This window comes from Pituophis catenifer, unplaced genomic scaffold (genome assembly GCF_029215685.1).
Source record: "Pituophis catenifer annectens isolate HBS135680 unplaced genomic scaffold, rPitCat1.0.hap2 SCAF_6, whole genome shotgun sequence".
NCBI lineage: Eukaryota > Metazoa > Chordata > Lepidosauria > Squamata > Colubridae > Pituophis > Pituophis catenifer.
In genome coordinates, this window is record NW_027256886.1 from 74,096,122 (window position 1) to 74,117,169 (window position 21,048).

At 42.6% G+C, this 21,048-nt stretch overlaps 1 protein-coding gene across 2 annotated transcripts in view; it reads left to right on the plus strand.

The window, feature by feature from the left end:
• The window catches only part of ASCC1 (activating signal cointegrator 1 complex subunit 1), a 129,104-nt gene extending 108,413 nt beyond the window's left edge, over positions 1–20,691 (plus strand). For both annotated transcript variants that reach the window (XM_070945284.1, XM_070945283.1), the window contains exon 10: positions 20,070–20,691. In XM_070945284.1, the coding sequence (XP_070801385.1) occupies positions 20,070–20,186 (117 nt within the window). In that variant the 3' untranslated portion in view covers positions 20,187–20,691. The remainder of the gene's footprint in view (positions 1–20,069) is intronic.
• Positions 20,692–21,048: the final 357 nt, after the last annotated feature.

The following is a 21,048-nucleotide window of genomic DNA, read 5'->3' on the forward strand; positions in this document are numbered from 1 at the left end:
AATGCATTGTAAGCCGCCCTGAGTCTCCGGAGAAGGACGGCATATAAATCAAACTAATAAATAAATTAAATAAATAAATAAACTTCCATCTGAGTGAAGAAAAATGATACTACAACAGCCCGAAAGGGCCAAAATATGGAAAAGAAATTTATCCCTTTTTCTTTTCTTTTTTTTTCTTTTTTTTGGCTGGTCGTGGTATAAGATGTAGAACAGGAGAAAAATGAACCAAAGGAATAGAAAACTCCATGGATACATTTAATACATACCTGTTAGTTTGCCAGCTAACATCCATGAATGTCTTTCTTCTGAAAACCACATTAACCATGTGAAGTAGAAGGTAATCTATTGAACCAATGGAAAAATCAAAAGATTAATTTTGAGAAATGCAAACTCTTGTGCTGCCATTTGTATTCCCAAAGCCTCTTTCTTAGCTGAGTTTGAGGGAAAAAAAATCTAATCTCCTCTTGCCCTCATTTGCCTACCTGTGGACTTCAGTCAGTTTATTATTTGAAGCCTGGGGGAATGAAGTGATGTGATAATAAAAAGTAGAAGTCCTGAAATGAAAGCAAGACTTTTTTTTTTTTTTTAAAGGCATGATTGTCCCTTAAATCAGTATGTTTGTGATTAATATGCGGCTAGCTACTGTTCCAAAAATCAATTGTTCTAGCAAAGTTTTATTTGGAGAAGAGCAAAGCCGAATATGCTTACTGTCTCTCTTATTCTCAGTCTTCTGTTTTTATTTATTCTAAAGCACCCGCATTCAGGCACCAGATAACTTCTGTCAAGTTCATGTTTTTAAACAATTGTATAAGCTTTGGCCTACCCTGCATTCTTATCTTTGCATTTCTTTGCTGTTAATTAAACAATAGAGCTGGCTTAGAAGTACATTCCTTCTGATTCTGTAATTTTTTCTTTATAGCTTGCAAGGATATACAGAGAGAGAAAGGGGGTTGGACTGATGGAAGCAGCCTCATGTCACAACTCCCTTCCCTTCTCTACCTCTGTTGCCATATCATACATGTGTCACGCCCCAAAGGTGTAGAGCGTAGAGCGTGATGCCACCACGTCATTTTCTCCTTTCTTGTAAAATCAGCAAAATTTTGTAGGTGCCGACAATTATGGTTGAGCTCAGCAGAAATTGGATGATCAGAACATTGAGTGACTGATGTCTGGGGAATTATAAACCCACCTCTTATCTCGGGACGGTCTTTTTAAATCAACAATGCCCTTTAAAAAGTTGAAGTGCTCCTTTGAATTAAAGTTCAAGGCTCTTAAGGGGATTGTTTAATTTTGTGTGTGTGTGCATGAGAGAGAAAGAGAGGAGGGAAGGGAAGAAAGGAAGGAAGAAGGAAGGAGTGGTGAAATGTAAAATTTGTTACTACCAGTTCTGTGGGCGTGGCTTGGGGGATAATGTGACTGGGTGGGCGTGGCCAATTTTTTTTTTTTAACTTTTAAAAGCATTTTTTCTACAACCTCTTCAGCTGAAGAGGTTGTAGAAAAAATAATTTTAAAAGGCTCTGACGATCCCAGCTGAGCCGCACGATCATCAGAGGCTTTCTTTTTTTACTTTTAAAAGCATTTTTTCGGCCGAAGAAAAAATGCTTTTAAAAGTAAAAAAAAAAAAGCCTCTGTTGATCGCGTGGCTCAGCTGGGCATGGGGGGTGGGCAGGGATTTTTGCTACTGGTTCTCCAAACCACCCACTGTCATTGCTACCGGATCGGGGGATCCAGTCCGAACTGGGAGCATTTCACCCAAGGAAGGAACGAAGGAAGGAAGGAAGGAAGGAAGGAAGGAAGGAAGGAAGGAAGGAAGGAAGGAAGGAGGAATTAATTTAAAAATTCAGGCACCCTACTTGAACCATGGTAGCAGAGTTGATATGATGACCCACAATTCAAGGATGCTGGGATACTGTTTTATGAAACGTATGAAATCTTAAGACAGGATTATTTCTTAAAACCAGGTGTTAGGAATTCTTATGAAGAATAAGGGGAACAGGTGTACCATTCTTTCAATCTCTTTATTGTATGACATTTGGCAATGTAAAAGCACATGTCAAGCTCAAGAAATCAGGAACCAAGGTTGTTCAAATGTGCACAAGGTTAATCCATGCTAGTTCACGACAAAAATCTGAATTACTAACGGTCAGAGCAAATTAGATAAGAGTCAATGGAATTCAAGGAGGGCTAGACTTAGATCTCTTATGGGCATGAAGGGAGTCCAAACTGATGACATGCTTGACCCCTCCCTCAGGCTCAGTCCGGTCATCTCCTACAGCACTCTAGATATTGGACAGGCAGAATCATAAGAAACATACCAAGGAAAGATACATATAATCATTGGTGCAACCCTGGAAGTTATATCTAGTCATTGATGGTGCAAGGGGTAGTTGTAATTTAAGGTTCTCTGTATATCTGCATTTTGAGGTTGAAAATAGCAGCTTAACCCCATAAATTCTCCACTGATCCAGAGCTTGAGGATTAATGGCAAACAAAAATGGAGAGAGATACCGACAAAGAGGAGATCTCACTGCCTTATCTCTAACTTTTGACTTTGATGCTTTTGGCCATCACATATAGTATTACAGCCAGACTCCAAAATTTATTTCAGTCGCTGTTCAGAATGCAAAGAAACCTACTATATTAGTTGTTAAAATAAATGTAAACAAATAATAATAAATAATTGGCATAATAGGTCCCAACTACACTCAATTTAAATGTCTTATTGAAGGCAATCCCTGTGGGGGCTTCAAGTATGAAAATGAGTCCTTGCAGCTATGAAGCAGATTTTTGCAAATAGAAATGTCATTTTAAGAGTCTCTGATAGCAAAGAGAAATTGGACAGAAATTTTGTCTGAGTGACCTTGAGAAGCAGAATAAAATTTGCAGTTCAGTATGTAGATTCAGTCTCATCCAAATTACATGGGAAGAATCCCTGAGGAACTGAAGTTTCATAAAAACCTGCCTTCCCCCCCAAAATGCCAAGAGTATAGATAGCACTGAAGGAAAGTAGAAGGTGCCCATCAATTTTGGGGATAAGTAAAGAAGATAAACTGCTGGAGCATATCTTTGGAATTCTCTAAGATGTTGAAAAGTCTTCGAAGCTCAGCTTAAATGATTCTGAATGCTATGTCTCAGCTCATCTGTTTGATCCCCTCTCTAATCTTTTCTGATCGTGAAGGTAATAGATATTCAGGTGCAAGAGCATAGAAATGCAAATTATGTCTGGTGCTTTTCTACCATGTAGAGATAATATAAGCAGAAGAACTCCCATTGGTGCTAGAATAAGCCTTAGCCAGGTTCTCAAGATAACTGACCAAACCAGTATTCTGTAAGCCGCCTTGAGTTGCCATGGGTGAATAGGCAGCAGTATAAATTCCCTAAATAAAACATTATTATCAGTTTTGGACAACCTGGCCTCTTGGCATAGAACCACATTAAGAACATAAGTGGGTGACTTGAAACATCTAAAAATGGGACATTTTCAAGGGGGTCATTACTGAAATGAGGTTCCCACTCCACCTCATAAGATAATGGTGTAATTTATTCGTTACAAAAAGTTTGATAGCTGATAAAGTTCCTTTCCTGATTTCGATTGAATCTTAATGTTGCTGTGGCCGTTTTTTTTTGGGGGGGGGGAGCCATACAGTATATTTAATGTGAGCAGTTTCCTTGAGGAAGCTTGGAAACAAATATTTAAAACTTTTGATTACTGTATTTTTTTTGGACTATAAGATGCACCTGAGTATAAGACACACCAAGATTTCGAAAAGGTTAACAAGAAAAAAATGTTTTTGCCCTCCCCAGCCCCCAAGAGCACTCTGCAGGCCTCCCAAACCCTCTGCACGTCCTGTTTTTGTGAAAAATTGGCTCGTTTTTCACAAAAACGGGATGTGCAGAGGGTTTGGGAGGCCTGTAGAGTTGTCCTGGGGGCTGGGGAGAGCAAAAAAGCCCACATTTTTACAAAAAACTGGCCCGTTTTCACAAAAAACGGGTCCGTTTTTGGCCTCCCAAACCTTCCATGTGTCGCGTTTTTGCCCTTCCCAGCCTCCAGGAGCACTCTGCAGGCATCCAAAACCCTCTGCGTACCCCGTTTTTGTGCAAAAACAGGCCCATTTTTGGCCTCCCAAACCCCTCACGCATTGTGTTTTTGTCCTCCCTAGCCCCCAGGAGCACTCTGCAGGCCTCCCAAACCTTCTGTGCATCCCATTTTGCAAAAAACGGGCCTGTTTTTGGCAAAAACGGGACATGCGGGGTGCGGTTTCGGGAGACTAAAAATGTCTGATTTGGTGTATAAGGCGCACCAACATTTCCACCCTCTTTTAATGGAGAAAAAGTGTGTCTTATAGTCCGAAAAGTATGGTATTCTGTGTCATGGATATCTATACACCAGCTGTGGAACTTTGTAGGATTGGAAAAAACCACATGCTTTGTTTTATAATATTTCATGGCTACATTGGCCCTATTGGTGATGTTGAACAAGGACCTTAAGGGATCTAATCTCGTCTAGGTCAATGGCAAAATGACAGCATCATCTGCATAAAAGAAAATAGAAAGATATTTGTCTGCAATTCTGGCATGCAAAACTGTCCCCTGAAGATTCTGATGAGAGAATTTATATAAATATCAGGAATAAGGAATCAAAAGCTAACCTTGTTTTACCCTCTCAAGGAGCTCTCTGGAGTGATCACTTTTCATTCTCAGTCTTGTATTATCATGTGTCATTTGAGTATCAACAGTAGCAGATCAATAGAAGAGTTTTTAAGTTTTCCCCATTAAAAGGTAAAGGTAAAGGTTTCCTTTTTCCAGTCATGTCTGACTCTAGGGAGTGGTACTCATCTCTGTTTCTTAGCTTTGGACATTTCAGTGGTCATCTGGCTCATGGAATGCTATTACCTTCCTGCCAAAATGGTACCTATTTATCTACTCGCACTTGCATGCTTTCGAACTGCTAGGTAGGCAGAAGCTGAGGAAAGTAAAGGGACCTCATCCAGTTGTGTGGCACCCAGGTCTCAAACCCAGGCTGTCAGCTTTCCAACTGACAAGCTCGGTATCTTTAACTATTGAGCCATTGCTGCCCCTTCTCCTTTAAAAGATGCCCTAAATCAGTCCTAAAGTCCACCAAAACAGCAGATGAGACATTTTTCTGCATGTGTACCAGGGGTGAAATCTACTTACCTTCCCTACTGGTTCAGAAGTGCACGTGTCACATGCGCGCACGGACCCTCTGCAGATGCGCAAACCCTTTTGCGCATGCATAGAGGGTAAAAAACAGGTTACTTCCTGGTTAAAACCGACAACCGGGCGGTGGGCGGAGCCTCGCATTGCCATCGCTACCAGTTCTCCGAACCACCCGCCGCCATCGCTACCAGTTCATCCGAACCCGTAGCATTTCACCCCTGATGTGTACAGTATTTTTCCACCAAACTTGGCAGACTCAGGCAGTAATCTATAGTAGACCTTCCTGCTCTGAAGGCCACCACAGCATTCATCCTCCAATATATTCTCCTGAACAAGCCAATTGCAGAGTTTCCAGTTCCAATTCCTGGATTTTAATTTGCTTATTATGTTCAATGTAGACTTACAAGTCTTGAGCTGGCAGGATCATTGCTATAACCTTTTTTTAAAATAAAAATAATAGATAAATAAATAACAAGGACAACAGCTGTATCCCAAACCTCTATGTAGCATACAGTATATGCTAGGTTGCTTATATACACAAACAATAATCCTAAAAAGCAGGAGTTAACCAGTCTCTGTTTGATGTTGTGATCTCTGCTAGAATGAAAGGATCATCAGGAGCTTGATTTCATTTTCACTGGATGATTTAACGGCTTGTTCTCTGTTCACTATTTTGGAAGCCGCCATTGAAAGTGAACCAGTGATATAGTCAAAAGAGTCATCACAGGTTCTTCCAGATAGAATGTCAAAGTTTTGTTCCCATGCCAGCATCAGTATATAACAAGGCATCCAGGATACGCTGGAGTCAAGGTGTCCTCAATAACGTACAATGACCTGCCAAAAGGATGAGGTATCTTTATCTTTATCTTTGGCCATTTCAGTAGTTCGTTGCCCCATTAGTTCTAGAATAGCTCTTTTCTTCTCTTTCAATGCAGTTCTATAACACCTTTTAGATTGAATCATATTCCGGCTATTACTGATTCATGGGTTTCATTTTCTTTCATTTATAAGCGTCAAGCAGAGCTTTTTTTATGCAACCACACAATCACGATCAAGCCCCAATCGAAAGCGGGATTGTGTGGATTAACTTGGCATCTGTCTTCCCCACGTTTCTGAATCATCACCACGCCATCTATACTTCCAATGTATGTTTGTCAAGGCCAATCTACCCCTGAAGCAAAATACTGCTTTTTGTGAGCCAACTGGCGGTACCTTTTTGTGAGTCGGCTGGCTGTAATTATAAAAGGAGAGAGCTTGGAAATTAGGCTACCAAAAAAAATAAATAAACCATAAAATAATCTATAGCTGAGAGTCACTGGCTAGATCAGATTGAATATTGGCTCAGGTGAGCACTCCAAGCAGGAAACACAATTCAAAATTAACATGTCCTAATTATTTGCCATTGAACTAGGCATAGCCTAGCTCAGGGGTGTCAAACTTGATTTCATTGAGGGCCACATCAGGATTGTGTTTCATCTTGGGGGGGTCGGGGTAGGCGTGGCCAGGGTGGATGTGGCCAGTTCAACGTGACTCGTTTTGAGAGCGCCTGTGCTGGCCCAAGCGCTCCAGAGTTCCGTTTTTGGCTGCGACGGCCTCCTGCAACCCTCTACCAGTAAAAACAGAGCAGGCCTCCCGAGCTCCATTTTCACTGGCAGAAGCACTGCGGGCCTTTGCTATTTCCAGGGCGGCCCCGATCTAAGCACCCCGTGGGCCGCATCCAGTCCCCGGGCCTTGAGCTTGACACCCTTGGCCTAGCTGTATTGAAAATATAGTAAAAATGCACAAATAGGGGCATATTATTATGTCCCAATCTGGCAATGAAATCACTTTCAATAAAATTTGTTCAGTCTGAAAAGATACTACCACAAACTAAAATTACTCTTGGATAACTATGTGAGCAAGTTAATATAATTCTAAATAGTGCTCAGTATTGCAAGGGCAGGCTGAGGATTTTGCACAGTATCTGCACGATAAAATCGCTCAGATTCGGGAAGGCTTGGACTCTGACTGGGTAGATCCCAGCGGGGTGACTGAGGCTGGTCTTGAGAATGTTACCTGGGATGAGTTCGACCCTGTGACTCCTGAGGATGTGGACAGGATCCTGGGGAGGTTAAACGCAACCACATGTTTATTGGACCCGTGCCCCTCCTGGCTGGTACTGGCCACCCGGGAGGTAACACGAGGCTGGCTCCAGAGGATCATAAATGCTTCTCTGAGAGAGGGTTTCTTGCCTCCCGCCTTGAAAGAGGCGGTGGTGAGGCCCCTCCTCAAGAAGCCTTCTCTGGACCCGGCCGTTTTGGCAAACTATCGTCCGGTCTCCAACCTTCGCTTTGTTGAGAAGGTTGTGGAGAGTGTGGTTGCGCGATAGTTCCCACAGTTCCTGGATGAAACCGTCTATCTAGATCCGTGCCAGTCCGGCTTCAGGCCTGGGTACAGCACGGAGACGGCATTGGTCGCATTGGTGGATGATCTCTGGAGGGCTCGGGACAGGGGTTGTTCCTCTGTTCTGGTCCTGTTAGACCTCTCAGCGGCTTTTGATACCATCGACCATGGTATCATGCTGCGCCGGCTGGAGGGACTGGGGGTGGGAGGCACCGTGCTGCGGTGGTTCTCCTCCTATCTCTATGACCGGTCGCAGTCTGTGTTGGCAGGGGGGCAGAGGTCGACCTCGAGGCGCCTTGCTTGCGGGGTGCCGCAAGGGTCGGTCCTCTCGCCGCTCCTGTTCAACATTTATGTGAAGCCGCTGGGTGAGATCATCCGTGGTTTTGGGGTGCGATGCCATCTGTACGCTGATGACACTCAGCTGTACATTTCCACCCCAGACCACCCCAATGATGCCCTCGAAGTGATGTCCCAGTGTCTGGAGGCCGTGCAGGTCTGGATGGGGAGGAACAGGCTTCGGCTCAACCCTTCCAAGACCGAGTGGCTGTGGATGCCGGCGTCCCGATATAGCCAGCTGGTGCCATCGCTGGCTATTGGGGGCGAGTCACTGACCCCCACAGAGGGGGCTCGCAACTTGGGCGTCCTCCTGGACACACGGCTGTCTTTAGAAGAGCATATGACGGCCGTGGCCAGGGGGGCTTTTTATCAGGTTCGCCTGATACGCCAGTTGCGCCCCTTTCTGGATCGGGACTCCTTGTGCACAGTCACTCATGCCTTGGTTATGTCACGCCTGGACTACTGTAACGCTCTCTACATGGGGCTCCCCCTGAGGAGCACCCGGAGGCTCCAACTGGTGCAGAATGCGGCCGCGCGGGTGATTATGGGAGCGACGTGGCGCTCCCACGTAACACCTCTCCGCAAGCTGCATTGGCTCCCGGTGGTCTTCCGGGTGCGCTTTAAGGTGTTGGTTCTCATCTTTAAAGCGCTCCATGGCTTAGGGCCAGGGTATTTGCGAGACCGCCTGCTGCTTCCGATAACCTCCCACCGGCCAATACGCTCTCACAGAGAGGGCCTCCTCGGGGTGCCGTCGGTCAGGCAATGTCGGCTGGCGGCCCCCAGGGGGCGAGCCTTCTCTGTGGGGGCACCCGCCCTGTGGAATGAGCTGCCTCCTGGAATCTGATTGATCCCGGACCTCTGGACCTTCCGTAAAGCCCTGAAGACGTTTTTATTTCATCAAGCCGGCCTAGCCTAAATGGTTTTTAATTGGGATTTTAAATTTTATGGATTTGGGGTTTTAAATTGGGTAGCCAATGATTTAATTCTTTTAATTATCTTAACTCTTGCATTTGTATGTTTTTTAATTTTGGCTGTTCACCGCCCTGAGTCCCTTCTGGGAGAAGGGCGGTATACAAATTAAATTAATAAATAAATAAATAAATAGTATATCATTATAGCTTTTGATTTGTGCAAGAAAATCTTCTGAGGGCAATGAATAGAGGTAGTCCTCAATTTTATATTTGGTCACTTAGCAACCATTTGAAGTTAGGACAGACACACCCTCACCCCAAAAGTTACTTACGAAATTTCAAAAGTTACAATGCCCTCTCCTCCCATGTGATTGTCCAGCTTTACAATCCTTTGCTGTGTCCTGTTGTCATATGACCACAATTTGTGAGGGGTTTTTTGCCAGTTTCTGGCATTTACTCCCAGATTACAACAAAAAACACACATTGGATAAAACGATTTGCCTAACACAGGGGTGGGCAATTGTGGCTCTTTTACAACCTGTGGACTTCAACTCCCAGAATTCCTGAGACAGCTTGGCTGACTCAGGAATTCTGGGAGTTGAAGTCCACAGGTTGTAAAAAAGCCACAATTGTCCACCCCTGGCCTAACAAATGGCCACCCAGAAAATTCTGAAAAATCAAATCTGGTCTCATCATACCTCAACTTACAATTGCAGTGAAGTCCAGGTAGTCCTCGATTTACAACCACAACTGAGCCCCAAATTTCCATTGGTAAGTGAGACAGATGCTACGTGAGTTTGTCCCATTTTGCAAACTTTCTTGCCACAGTTGTTAAGTGAACCACTGAAGTTCCTGAGTTAGAAACACCATCATTAAGTGAAATCTGTCTTCCCCGTTGGCTTTGCTTTGTCAAGAAGGTCGCAAAAGGTGACCACGTGACCCTGGGACAGCAACCGTCGTCAATATGAGCCCATTACCAAACATCCAAATGTCAGGGTTCAAAGTAACACCCCCAACAAAAGGAGACTCCGAGGCTAGAAGTTCCTCAAAGTTCCATTTTATTAGAGATGTCATATTGGCACATCTGGGAAAACCCGAATCTGAAAGTTTCCAGGTTTTCCCCACCAAAAAATAACTTCAAGTCCCTGCCCAAACACCCACATGTCCATCATGTGGTTCAATAAATGCACCGCCCCAACTGGAGATGCCTCCCAGTCACACCACCCCAGGTGCAGGGCAAGATGTCCTTGACTCTCTGAGAAAAGAATGTTATGGCTAGAAATCACTTCACTCCATACAATCCCCCCTCCCAGTTTCCCACAGCACTAAATGTGGCAGTCCTGAAGATCCAAAGTAAAAGATGGCTTCCAGGACTGACACCAAATAACTTCAAACGGTCACTAAAGGAACGGTTTTAAATCAAGGACTACCTGTAGAGGCTATGGCGGCAGTGGCAACTGGCTGAGATTGCTGAAAGTCCCAAGTCTCTACTTCAGTCTTGGCAAGCAAGATGGGGGTGTTTGCAGAGGTGGTATTCATTTACTTTCCCTACTGGTTCGCAAATGTGAGCATGCACGTCCACGCATGCGCCCGGCCTTCCGCGCATGTGCCCTGCTGGCACATGCGCCTTCTGCGTATGCGCCTGGCCTCAAAAATGTGCCTAAATAGGATGGCATAGAGCCTGGGTGGGGGCAGGCTCACTCGCTATTTCCCACCCACTATTTCCGTACCGGTTCGGGTAAACTGGTCCGAACCGGCTGTATACCACCTCTGGGTGTTAGGCAGATGGAGGGAGTTTAAGGGCCCCTGTTGTTTAAGTGTGGGCTGGCCCAAATTTTTATCACACGACTGCAGGGGCCCTGCAACTTCAGACACCGGTTGTGAATCCCATTGCTCGGCGCCATCATAACTTTGAACATTCACTGAAGGAATGGTTGAAAGTCATGGACTACCTATATTCCGTCCTTTATAAAGTTACTCAGCCTCAAGGTAACATTTCCTGTTCAGTGCACTGTGCAGGGAGGAACCTTTTATGCTGAGAAAGCATAAATGCAGGATCGTGAAGACCTGCGAGCGTTCCTAATTTAAAATATATGGAAAATAAAAACAGGCGTTGTCTTACATTCTTCGTCTGCCCCTCAGATACAAAATATGTGCCCTGTCAAAAGTGCTGTGCTCTACAAAAAAATTACTGGCTCAGTATGGCATTCAATCAAAGTGGCTTTTATGTAAAACAACCCTTGTCCCATCCCTGCATATATATGTCTAAAGATAAAAATATCTCCTAGGTAAATTACACATACATATATAGTTTACCTAGGAGATATTTTTATCTTTAGCTTGGAGAAACAAGCCGCGTTCCATTCCATATTATATTTTATTCCTATAATTGTGTGAAACAATTTTCCCAAGGAATTGTCTAATCTCTCTCCCCCCACCCCACTCTTGCCCCCAAATTAGATAGTATGCTGGAACAATTCTTTTCTGAAAAGCCTTTGCTGCTGTTTATTGTCGCTAAACAAAAATAGAAATTCAAATCTTGATTGCGCAGGGATTCTAATTATTCCACCTTAACTATACACTTCCCAACTGTTCTAACATATAAAGGTAAAGGTTCCCCTCGCACATATGTGCTAGTCATTCCAGACTCTAGGGGGCGGTGCTCATCTCCGTTTCAAAGCCAAAGAGCCAACGGACGTCTCCGTGGTCATGTGGCCGGCATGACTAAACACCAAAGGTGCACAGAATGCTGTTACCTTCCCACCAAAGGTGGTCCCTATTTTTCTACTTCCATTTTTTACGTGCTTTTGAACTGCTAGGTTGGCAGAAGCTGGGACGGGAGCTCACCCTGTTATGTGGGGATTCGAACCGCTGAACTGCCGACCTTTCGATCGACAAGCTCATCGTCGTAACAACCTACATTTTGTGGTTTGGTTTTTACAGACCATTCTCAAAGGGATTCACAGAACTGGTTCCGAAGACAATTCACTATAACATGACAGTGTGCAAGAGAGAGAAAGAGAGAGGGATAAACACATATGTATCAGGGGTGTGTTCTAAAATATTTTACTACCGGTTCTGTGGGCGTGGCTTATTATGTGGGCGTGGCTTGATGGTCATGTGACAATTCTTTAGGATTTAGCAGAGGTACTGGTCTACCAGGCTTTTATCTGCATGCAGAGCTGTACCGGTCTACCCATTTATTTTGCAGGCACCGGTCTACTCATGTATTTTTGCAAGCACTGGTCTACCCATTTATTTTTGCAGGCACCGGTCTACTCATTTGTTTTTGGAGGCACCGGTCTACCACCAAACTGCCTTTTTACCACTGATCAGCTGTAGGGCGGCCCTTTGAAACCCCTTGGCAAGAGTTTAAACAGTTTTTTTCCTTATAGCCCATCAGGAGGCAGCAATAGATTGGGGGTGGGGCCAAATAAAAGGTAAGAATAACGCAGGGGGTGGGTGGGGCAGAACCGGTTTGGTGACATCATATAGTCACCGCTACCGGCTCGGCGGAACCGGGAGGAACCCACCACTGATATGTATGTTCTTGTGGGGTCTAGAATTTTTCAATCACCATTTGAAAGGACCAGGTAGAAAAAAGTTTTATCAATTTGAAAGGGTCCATTTTATTCATGGAATCCTGTATCAAACGTAACAGGTAGTCCTCAACTTACGACTGTTTATTTAATGATGGTTCGAAGTTACGATAGCCTTGGAAAAAATGACTTAAGACTGGTCCTTAAAGCACCACCCCGTGGCCATGTGATTGTAATTCAGGCATTTGGCAACTGGTTCGCAGTTACAAAGGTTGCGGCAACTCGCCTGCAGGTGATTGTGAGTTGCAACCTTGCCAGCCAACTTTTGACAGTCAATTGGAAAGGGCATATCCGCTTAATGGCCACATAACTCACTTAACAACCACATGATTTGCTTAATGACAGAGGTCACATGATGACTCGCTTTATGACCACACCAACTTACGATGGAAATTTGGATCCCAATTTTGGTTATTAGTCAACAGTTGCAAATGCTTCCAGTGCTAATATTTTTATTTTGTAACAGAATAACAGTATTGGAAGAGACTTTGGAGGTCTTCTAGTCCAACCCCTGCTCAGGCAGGAGACCCTATACCATTTCAGTCAAATGGTTGTCTTCTTAAAAACTTCCAGTGATGGAGCATTCACAACTTCTGGAGGCAAGTCGTTCCACTGGTTGATTGTTCTCACTGTCAGGAAATTTCTCCTTAGTTCTCGGTTGCTTCTCTTCTTGATTAGTTTCCATCCATGACTTCTTGTTCTACCTTCAGGTGTTTTGGAGAATAGGTTGACTCCCCTCTTCTTTGTGGCAGCTCCTTAGATATTGGAAGACTGCTATCATGTCACCCTTAGTTCTTCTGATCATTAAACTAATTCCAGCAACCATTCTTTATATGTTTTAGTCTCTGGTTTCCTAATCATCTTTGTTGCTCTTCTCTGTACTCTTCTTGGTTTTTCTTGCCTAAATGTAGAACCTTACTTTTTTCACCACTGAATTTCATTTTGTTAGATAGGACACAGTGTTCAAGTCTGTCAAGATCCTTCTGTATCTTAAGCCTATTTTCTGGAACGTTGGCTATTCCTGCCAGTTTGGTGTCATCTGGAAATTTAATGAGTTCCCCATCAATCCTCATCTAAATCATTGATGAAGATATTGAAGAGTACTGGGCCTAAGACAGAGCCTTGGAGTACCCCACTACTTACTTCTGTCCATGCAGATGCAGTTCCATTAAGGACTACCTGTGCAGTTGGTCAGCCAGTTACAAATCCATCTGGTGGTGATGTTGTCTAACCCACATATGATATACTTGAATTGAAGAATATTCATTTTTAGTATATGCTGAAAATAAAAACCAGAATTCAACATAAACCAGAACTAGAGTATTTATATTTCACTCTTATTTCTAACTACCAAACTTTTTGGTTTCACTTATTTTCTTCGTGATTCAAGTCTGTTGAAATTCTGCCAAACACCACATCTTTTCTTGTACACTAGTCTGCTTAACTAAGTAGAACTGATTCAGATCATTACCATTGCACCTCTCTTGAGACCAAATAATGCAGCCCTACCTCTGCAACTTCCAAATATTTTGTGTAGCCAATTAAGTCTTTATATTTTTGGATCTTATTTTTTTTTTAACTCTTCCTATCAGAATTCTTTTAGCTCAAAAATAGCTTGAGGTCTCCTTGCTTGCTCTGCATGTTTGAGATCACCACAGATTGCAAAAAGCGTTAACATCTATGGACTGCAAAGATCATTTAAAAATCTTTATCTTTCCTGTAAGCACTTCATGATTGATTTATTTTGTGTGGTGGGAGGGGAGAAATCATTATCTTGTAAAAAGATCCAGCCCCATTTCAATTTCTTCACGGATTATGGGATAGAAATGTAGATATTTAATTGGATTCAATCTTCTGCACATATCTTTTTTTCTTGTGCCACTGGCTGCTGTACCCCAAAATATCAAAGAGTCAACAGATGCTTTCACTTTTTCCTTTTTTTCCCCTTACAATGTGTCTTCTGGGCTTTGGTCTGAACAATTGATTCAAGTTTTCTTTTGCATATTTTACAATGACTTTGTGATAAAATCAGAGAAAATATTTCCCTCAGGCAATTCTCCCATACAGCTGCTTATTGTTGTTTCAGTGAAATTATATAGGGGACAGCTACTTCAGATCAGCCAGACTTTTTCAGCAGGCTATTTTTAGTGATTGGTGGGTTCTGACCAGTTTTCAGATGGTTTCACCAGAGATTTTTCTTGACTTTTCATGTTTTATTTATTTTATTTTTATTTATTTAGTTTGATGAACATGTACGGGATAACAAGTACAGGAATAAGTATAAACATGGATATTAATACAGGAAATGGGTACGCATAAATGGGGACAGTAGGAGAGGGACGGGAGGCACGCTGGTGCGCTTATGCACGCCCCTTACAGACCTCTTAGGAATAGTGTGAGGTCAACAGTAGAGAGTTTAAGGTTAAAGTTATGGGGGGTTGAGGATGTAACAACAGAGTCAGGTAATGCATTCCAGGCATTGACCACTCTGTTGCTGAGGTCGTATTTTCTGCAATCGAGTTTGGAGCGATTTACCTTGAGTTTGTATCTGTTGTGTGCTCGTGTATTATTGCGGTTGAAGCTGTAGTAGTCATTGACAGGTAGTACGTTGTAGCAGATAATTTTGTGTACTACACTTAGGTCGGGCCATAGGCAGCGTAGTTCTAGGTTGTCCAAGCCTAAAATTTCAAGCCTGGCGGCATAAGGTATTTTTTTGCGAGCAGAGGAGTGGAGTACTCTTCTCGTGAAATACCTCTGGACTCGCTCAATTGTATTAATGTCCAATATACAGTGTGGATTCCAGACGGACGAGCTGTATTCGAGAATTGGTCTAGCAAAGGTTTTGAATGCCCTAGTTTGCAGTACAATGTTACCGGAGAAGAAGTTTTGCAAGATTAGGTTTACAACTCTTAATGCCTTTTTGGCAATGCTGTTACAGTGAGTTCTGGCGCTTAGATCATTTGAGACGAGTACTCCAAGGTCCTTGACAGAGTGAGGGGTCGTCTATGAGGTCGTATCCACCCAGCTTGTATTTGATGGCCTGATATATTTTTTTTGCCAGTGTGTAAGACGGAGCATTTGTTGGTTGAGATTTGGAGTTGCCAATTGTTTGACCATTCTGACACATAATCAAGGTCGCTTTGTAGGGGAGCAACATTTGCCCTGACTTCAACAAATGCACTTAAGTTCCATTATTTAACAGCATTTCTCACAGTTGAAATTGCTACTTGAAGATATTTAAAGGGTTTTTTTAATAGCCCTGCTTGTAAGAGTGAATGATCTTAATTTTCAGTTGCTCAGACAACTGCTTTGAGGAGCTCGTGTTGTTCAAAGTAGGTAGACCTGAGAAGTTAGTGAGGGGTTGCAGTATTTGTTCACTTGTGGAATTGCTTTGATTCCTTTGTAGGTCTCACAATTCGATCGCGTTTTCAGCATTATTGGTCTCTTCAGAGCTTTCAAAATAAAGCTGAATCACCTGGAAGGGTTATCAAACTTCTGTCCCTGCCACATTCACTGTTGGCTTATTTTTAATCTGAAAACAACCACATGTAATTAGCAAATACCCATTGAGATGAGCAAAAAGATACCTGCTTAACTTTGTATCACATGAAGTTTGTCTCGGCATCTATTCGCTTGGAGGATTCATGTGGGCATACAGCTTGATCAGTGGTGCTTACATTTTTGCATGCAACTAAACGGGTCATATAGTAATACATAAAATAAACAGCCGGAAACCACTAAAAAGCCATTTAAGATCATCAGTGCTGGGGAGAACTCAGTATTTTTCTGGAAATAGATTAACAGATATTTGAATTTCAGCACTGATCTTGTCAGTTGGAAAGCTGACAGCCCGGGATTGAGGCCTGAGAGCCACACAACACCGTGAGCTCCCATTCGTGTCCCAGCTCCTGCCCACCTACCAGTTCGAAAGCATGCAAATGCAAGTATATAAATAGGTACCACTTTGGTGGAAAGATAACAGCATTCTGTGAACCTTTGGCATATAGCCATGCTGGCCACATGACCACAGAAAATGTCTTTGGACAATGTTGGCTCCCTTGGCCAAGAAATAGAGATGAGACCACCTCGTCAAGTCAGATATGACTGGACAGGGAGACCTTTGCCTATACATTACTTCAGTAGACAATCTGTGGGTTGTTAACTACTGTACTTTTTGGTGTATAAGATGCACTCTCCCCCCCCCAAAAAAAAAGTGGGTGAAAATTGTGGTGCGTCTTATACACCAAATGTTGCCGAAGCCCCGCTCATCTGCAGGTCCCCCCCCTTCAGCCATTTTTGGCCTCCACCCGTCACATTTTCTACCTCCATATGCCCCGTTTTAGACCTGTTCCAGGCTGCAGGAATCACCACAGTACATCCCCGCCAATCGCCGCCTCCTGTGTCGTGTTTTCGGCCTCAGCACACCGTGTTTTCGGCCTCCGCACATTGCCACTGCCGTCACTCTCCGCCACCTGGAACCGGCCAAAAATATGATGCACGGAGGCCAAAAATGGGGCATGCAGAGGCGGCAATGTGCTGTAGCGATCCCCACAGCCTGAAACAGCTGATTAGTTGTATTCCGGTTGGCTGGTCCAACCGCCAATCAGCTGTTCGTGCTAAATCAGGCTGCGATAACATGCTGAAGCTAACCAGGCTGTTTGCTGTTTGCTGCAAGGACTCTAGCCAGATGAATACCAATGGATGCTGGTAGGCAGAGGCAGAAATTTTTTTTTCTGGTTTTCCTCCCCAAAAACTAATGTGCATCTCATACTCCGGAGCATCTTATACTCCAAAAAATACGGTAAATATGGATAGAGTGTAATGAAACTCTAGACTTTTTCAAAGCCACTGGGATGACTTTGAACTTAATGGCAAGAAGAGTTGGCTAGAACCCATTTTGAACTAAGGGCTGGGGGGACAGATGTAAAAAAATGCAGAAGTACTCAGATGGAGTATGGATTTTTCAGCTTGTCTTAATGGGGGAACTAGATTATTCAGCCTTTGTTGACCCTTGGCACAGCAACATTCAGCTGAGTTTGAAATTAATGCAGTTGTTCAAAGATTTTCTAAAAGAGTTACTTTCATTTTAAGGCAGAGCAATTTCCTGCTTCTCTAATGGAACGAAGAAAACCACTTGAATGCGATGGTTCTTCACAGCAATAACTACTGAGTTCCTACAATAATGTATTCATATATATATATATATATATATATATATATATATATATATATATATTCATCTGTCTCTTGTATTGTGCTAATTGCTGAAGCAGCTTTCTCCTGAACTGAACATACGTGAGCGTGCAATGCCCTTGAACAGCTCTATTGCTGGTATTTTGGAAGAAGAGCATCATGTTTTTCATTTCATTATTCTGACTTGGACAAACCGGCCATAGATGGCTAGAGGTGGATACACTAATTGCAGATTAGTAATCTACATAAATTAGAAATTTCTCTCCTTGCCCCATTACCCTCCTCCCCCATTGCAAAAACACCTACTCGGTCTTGACTAAGCAAATTAAAGGTTTATTGTTGGAGCTTGGGTGCCAAAGCCCTATCTTCTTTGATGTGCAGGCCTTCTTTGTGTAATCGGTGGAAGCAGTAATTAAACTTCTCTTGTGTGATGAAGAGCTGCAATCATATTTCAGTAGAAAGGGACTTTTAAGAAAAGCAGCATGTTGGCTTGGGGAGCTGATAACGACTATTACTTTTCTTTTTATGTCTTCCAGAGGGTTGTGTAAACAAGAAATGTGAAATGTCAGAAACAGAGATGATTAACTGATGGGCCATAGGCCAGATACTATTACATGTAGCCCCTGGCAGCAATACTAAATGCTCTTTGCAGGTTTATTCATGCCTCCAGAAGTTGGGGGGGTGCACAATGGCTCAGCGGTTAAAACGCTAGGCTTGTCAGCTGGAAAGCCGGCAGCCCAGGTTCGAGACCTGAGTGCCACATGACTAGAAGACTTCCAATGTTCCTTCCAACTCTGTTACTCATAAGGGGAAAAAATTATGAAGTTTCTAACAAGGAAAGGATTATTGTTTTTGTCTTTAGATATTGCATGTAATTCCTTTGATATTCTCAAAGAAGAATCAAATTGAGTGTATGCTTGTGCATGTATAAACACACATGTGTGCCCAAAGAGGGATACATACATACATATATACGAATATTTATTCATAATCTCATTATATGTTCTTCTCAAATTCTTCCTCATCAATCACTTGTAAATGTATATTACTAACTTTATATTAGAGCCTGACTAGCTACGAAAATGGGACGCGGTGGCTCAGTGGCTAAGACGCTGAGCTTGTCGATCGAAAGGTCGGCAGTTCAGAGGTTCGAATCCCTAGTGCCGTGTAAAGGGGTGAGCTCCCATTACTTGTCCCAGCTTCTGCCAACCTAGCAGTTCGAAAGCACGTAAAAAAGGCAAGTAGAAAAATAGGGACCACCTTTGGTGGGAAGGTAACAGTGTTCCATGCGCCTTTGGCGTTTAACCATGCCAGCCACATGACCACGGAGACATCTTTGGAAGCGCTGGCTCGTCAGCTTTGAAACGGAGATGAGCACCGCCCCCTAGAGTCAGGAATGACTAGCACTTATGTGCGAGGGGAACCTTTACTTTACCTTTAGCTATGAAAACATGAGGTGATGGACCCAACTACTTGTAGAGACTGTCATAGAGAAAACCACACATCTTCTAGCTGTTTAGCCTTCCTTTCTGCACCTTTTCAAAATGAATTTTTGGCAATGTCATGTAGGTTAAAAAATGTCAGCCAAGAGGCTGGGTTTGCCCTCTTCCTGCCATAGATCAAATGGAGCAAAAATATTGTTGGTACTCTGCTATAAATACAATTTCAGAAACTCCCTTCCTGTTGGGTTAAAAAAAAAATCCTGATAAGTTAAAAAAAAAACTTGTTTACAAGTTCTTTCAATCTGGGACAGGGGAAGGGAAGGGGAAAAGAAAATCATGGAACGTGTATCAATTATGTGTTGGAAGATGGTTTACAAGGATCACAAACACACACATACCAAGTGTACTCTTTTGAATAGAATAGAATAGAATAGAATAGAATAGAATAGAATAGAATAGAATAGAATTGAATAGAATAGAATAGAATTCTTTATTGGCCAAGTGTGATTGGACACACAAGGAATTTGTCTTGGTGTATACACTCTCAGTATACATAAAAGACAAGATACGTTCATCAAGAATCATAAGGTACAACACTTAATGATAGTCATAGGGTACAAATAAGCATCAGGAAACAACCAATACAATATAAATTGAAAGGATACAAACAACAAAGTTACAGTCATACAGTCATAAGTGGAAGGAGATGGGTGATGGGAACGATGAGAAGATTAATAGTAGTGCAGATTTAGTAAATAGTTTGACAGTGTTGAGGGGATTATTTGTTTAACAGAGTGATGGCATTCGGGGAAAAACTGTCCTTGTGTCTTGTGTTGTTCTGGTGTGCAGTGCTCTATAACGTCGTTTTGAGGGTAGGAGTTGAAACAATTGCGAGGGGCCTGTAAATATTTTCACAGCCCTTTTTTTGACTCGTGCAGTATACAGATTCTCAATGGAAGGCAGATTGGTAGCCACTGTTTTTTCTTTTGAGGTTTATAATTTCATGAGTCCTCTCTCCTCTCTTTCAGCTCTTTGAGAACTTCGAATTTGGAGAAGTGCAGCTGAATTCCGTCTACCTCTCACAACGATTCTCCACTGACCACTCGGGCTACTACGCCTCGTCTGGGCAGCTCAATTTCTTCTGAATTGCAGACTCATCTTTCCCGATAGATTGCACATAATGAGATCCAGGAGTCTCTAATATACAAGGCAATAATGATTTAAACCTGCCCTGCTATTAGATCAGGGTCGCTCTGTCCTCCCGAATCAACCTTAGAACTTTGCCAATATCTGGGCAAAAGAAAAAAAAACCCTGGCCTAAATTGAATGAAAGAAAATAGCTATGCAATCAAATAAGTGACTCTGGTTGGCAGGTGGTTTGTTGGGGGGGGAAAAAAAGGTGGAAATAAAAGACATAATGGTACCTGCATTTAGAAAGCTATAAATATACAGAAATTACCCATTAATTATTTTTAATGGCTAACTTTTCAAAGCGGGGAAAATAACATCTTTTTGTGGCACTTCAAATTGCCCTGAAATCTAAGTCTTTTGTAGCTTTCAAAACAAAAACCACTCCCTTTGGTAACCTTGTGATAGTTTTTCCTTTTAACTGCGAACAGCAATATATTTGCATTTTTGTGGTTTGCTGGTTTTTTGTTGTTGTTTCGTTATTACAGCTAACGTGCTGAATCTGTCAAGGATTCGTGGTGGTTTACAACTAATAATTAAAACATGCACATTACAAATATAATTAAAGCATCCATGGTAAATAAACTCATTAAGAGAATTAAATCAAAACATAATTACAATCATTGTCAGAAAATTAGCGGCCAGTCCAAAAACAACCATAGTAGTAAAAATGATGGCAAAAGAATCATCACCAAAGGCCCTTCGGAAAAGTGTTTGTTGTCGTCTTCTGGAAAGGCATTAACGAAGATACCAATTTAATTTGTGAGGGGAGCCTGTTCCATAGAACTGGAAATGAGAAAGCACCTCCTAGTTTCATCT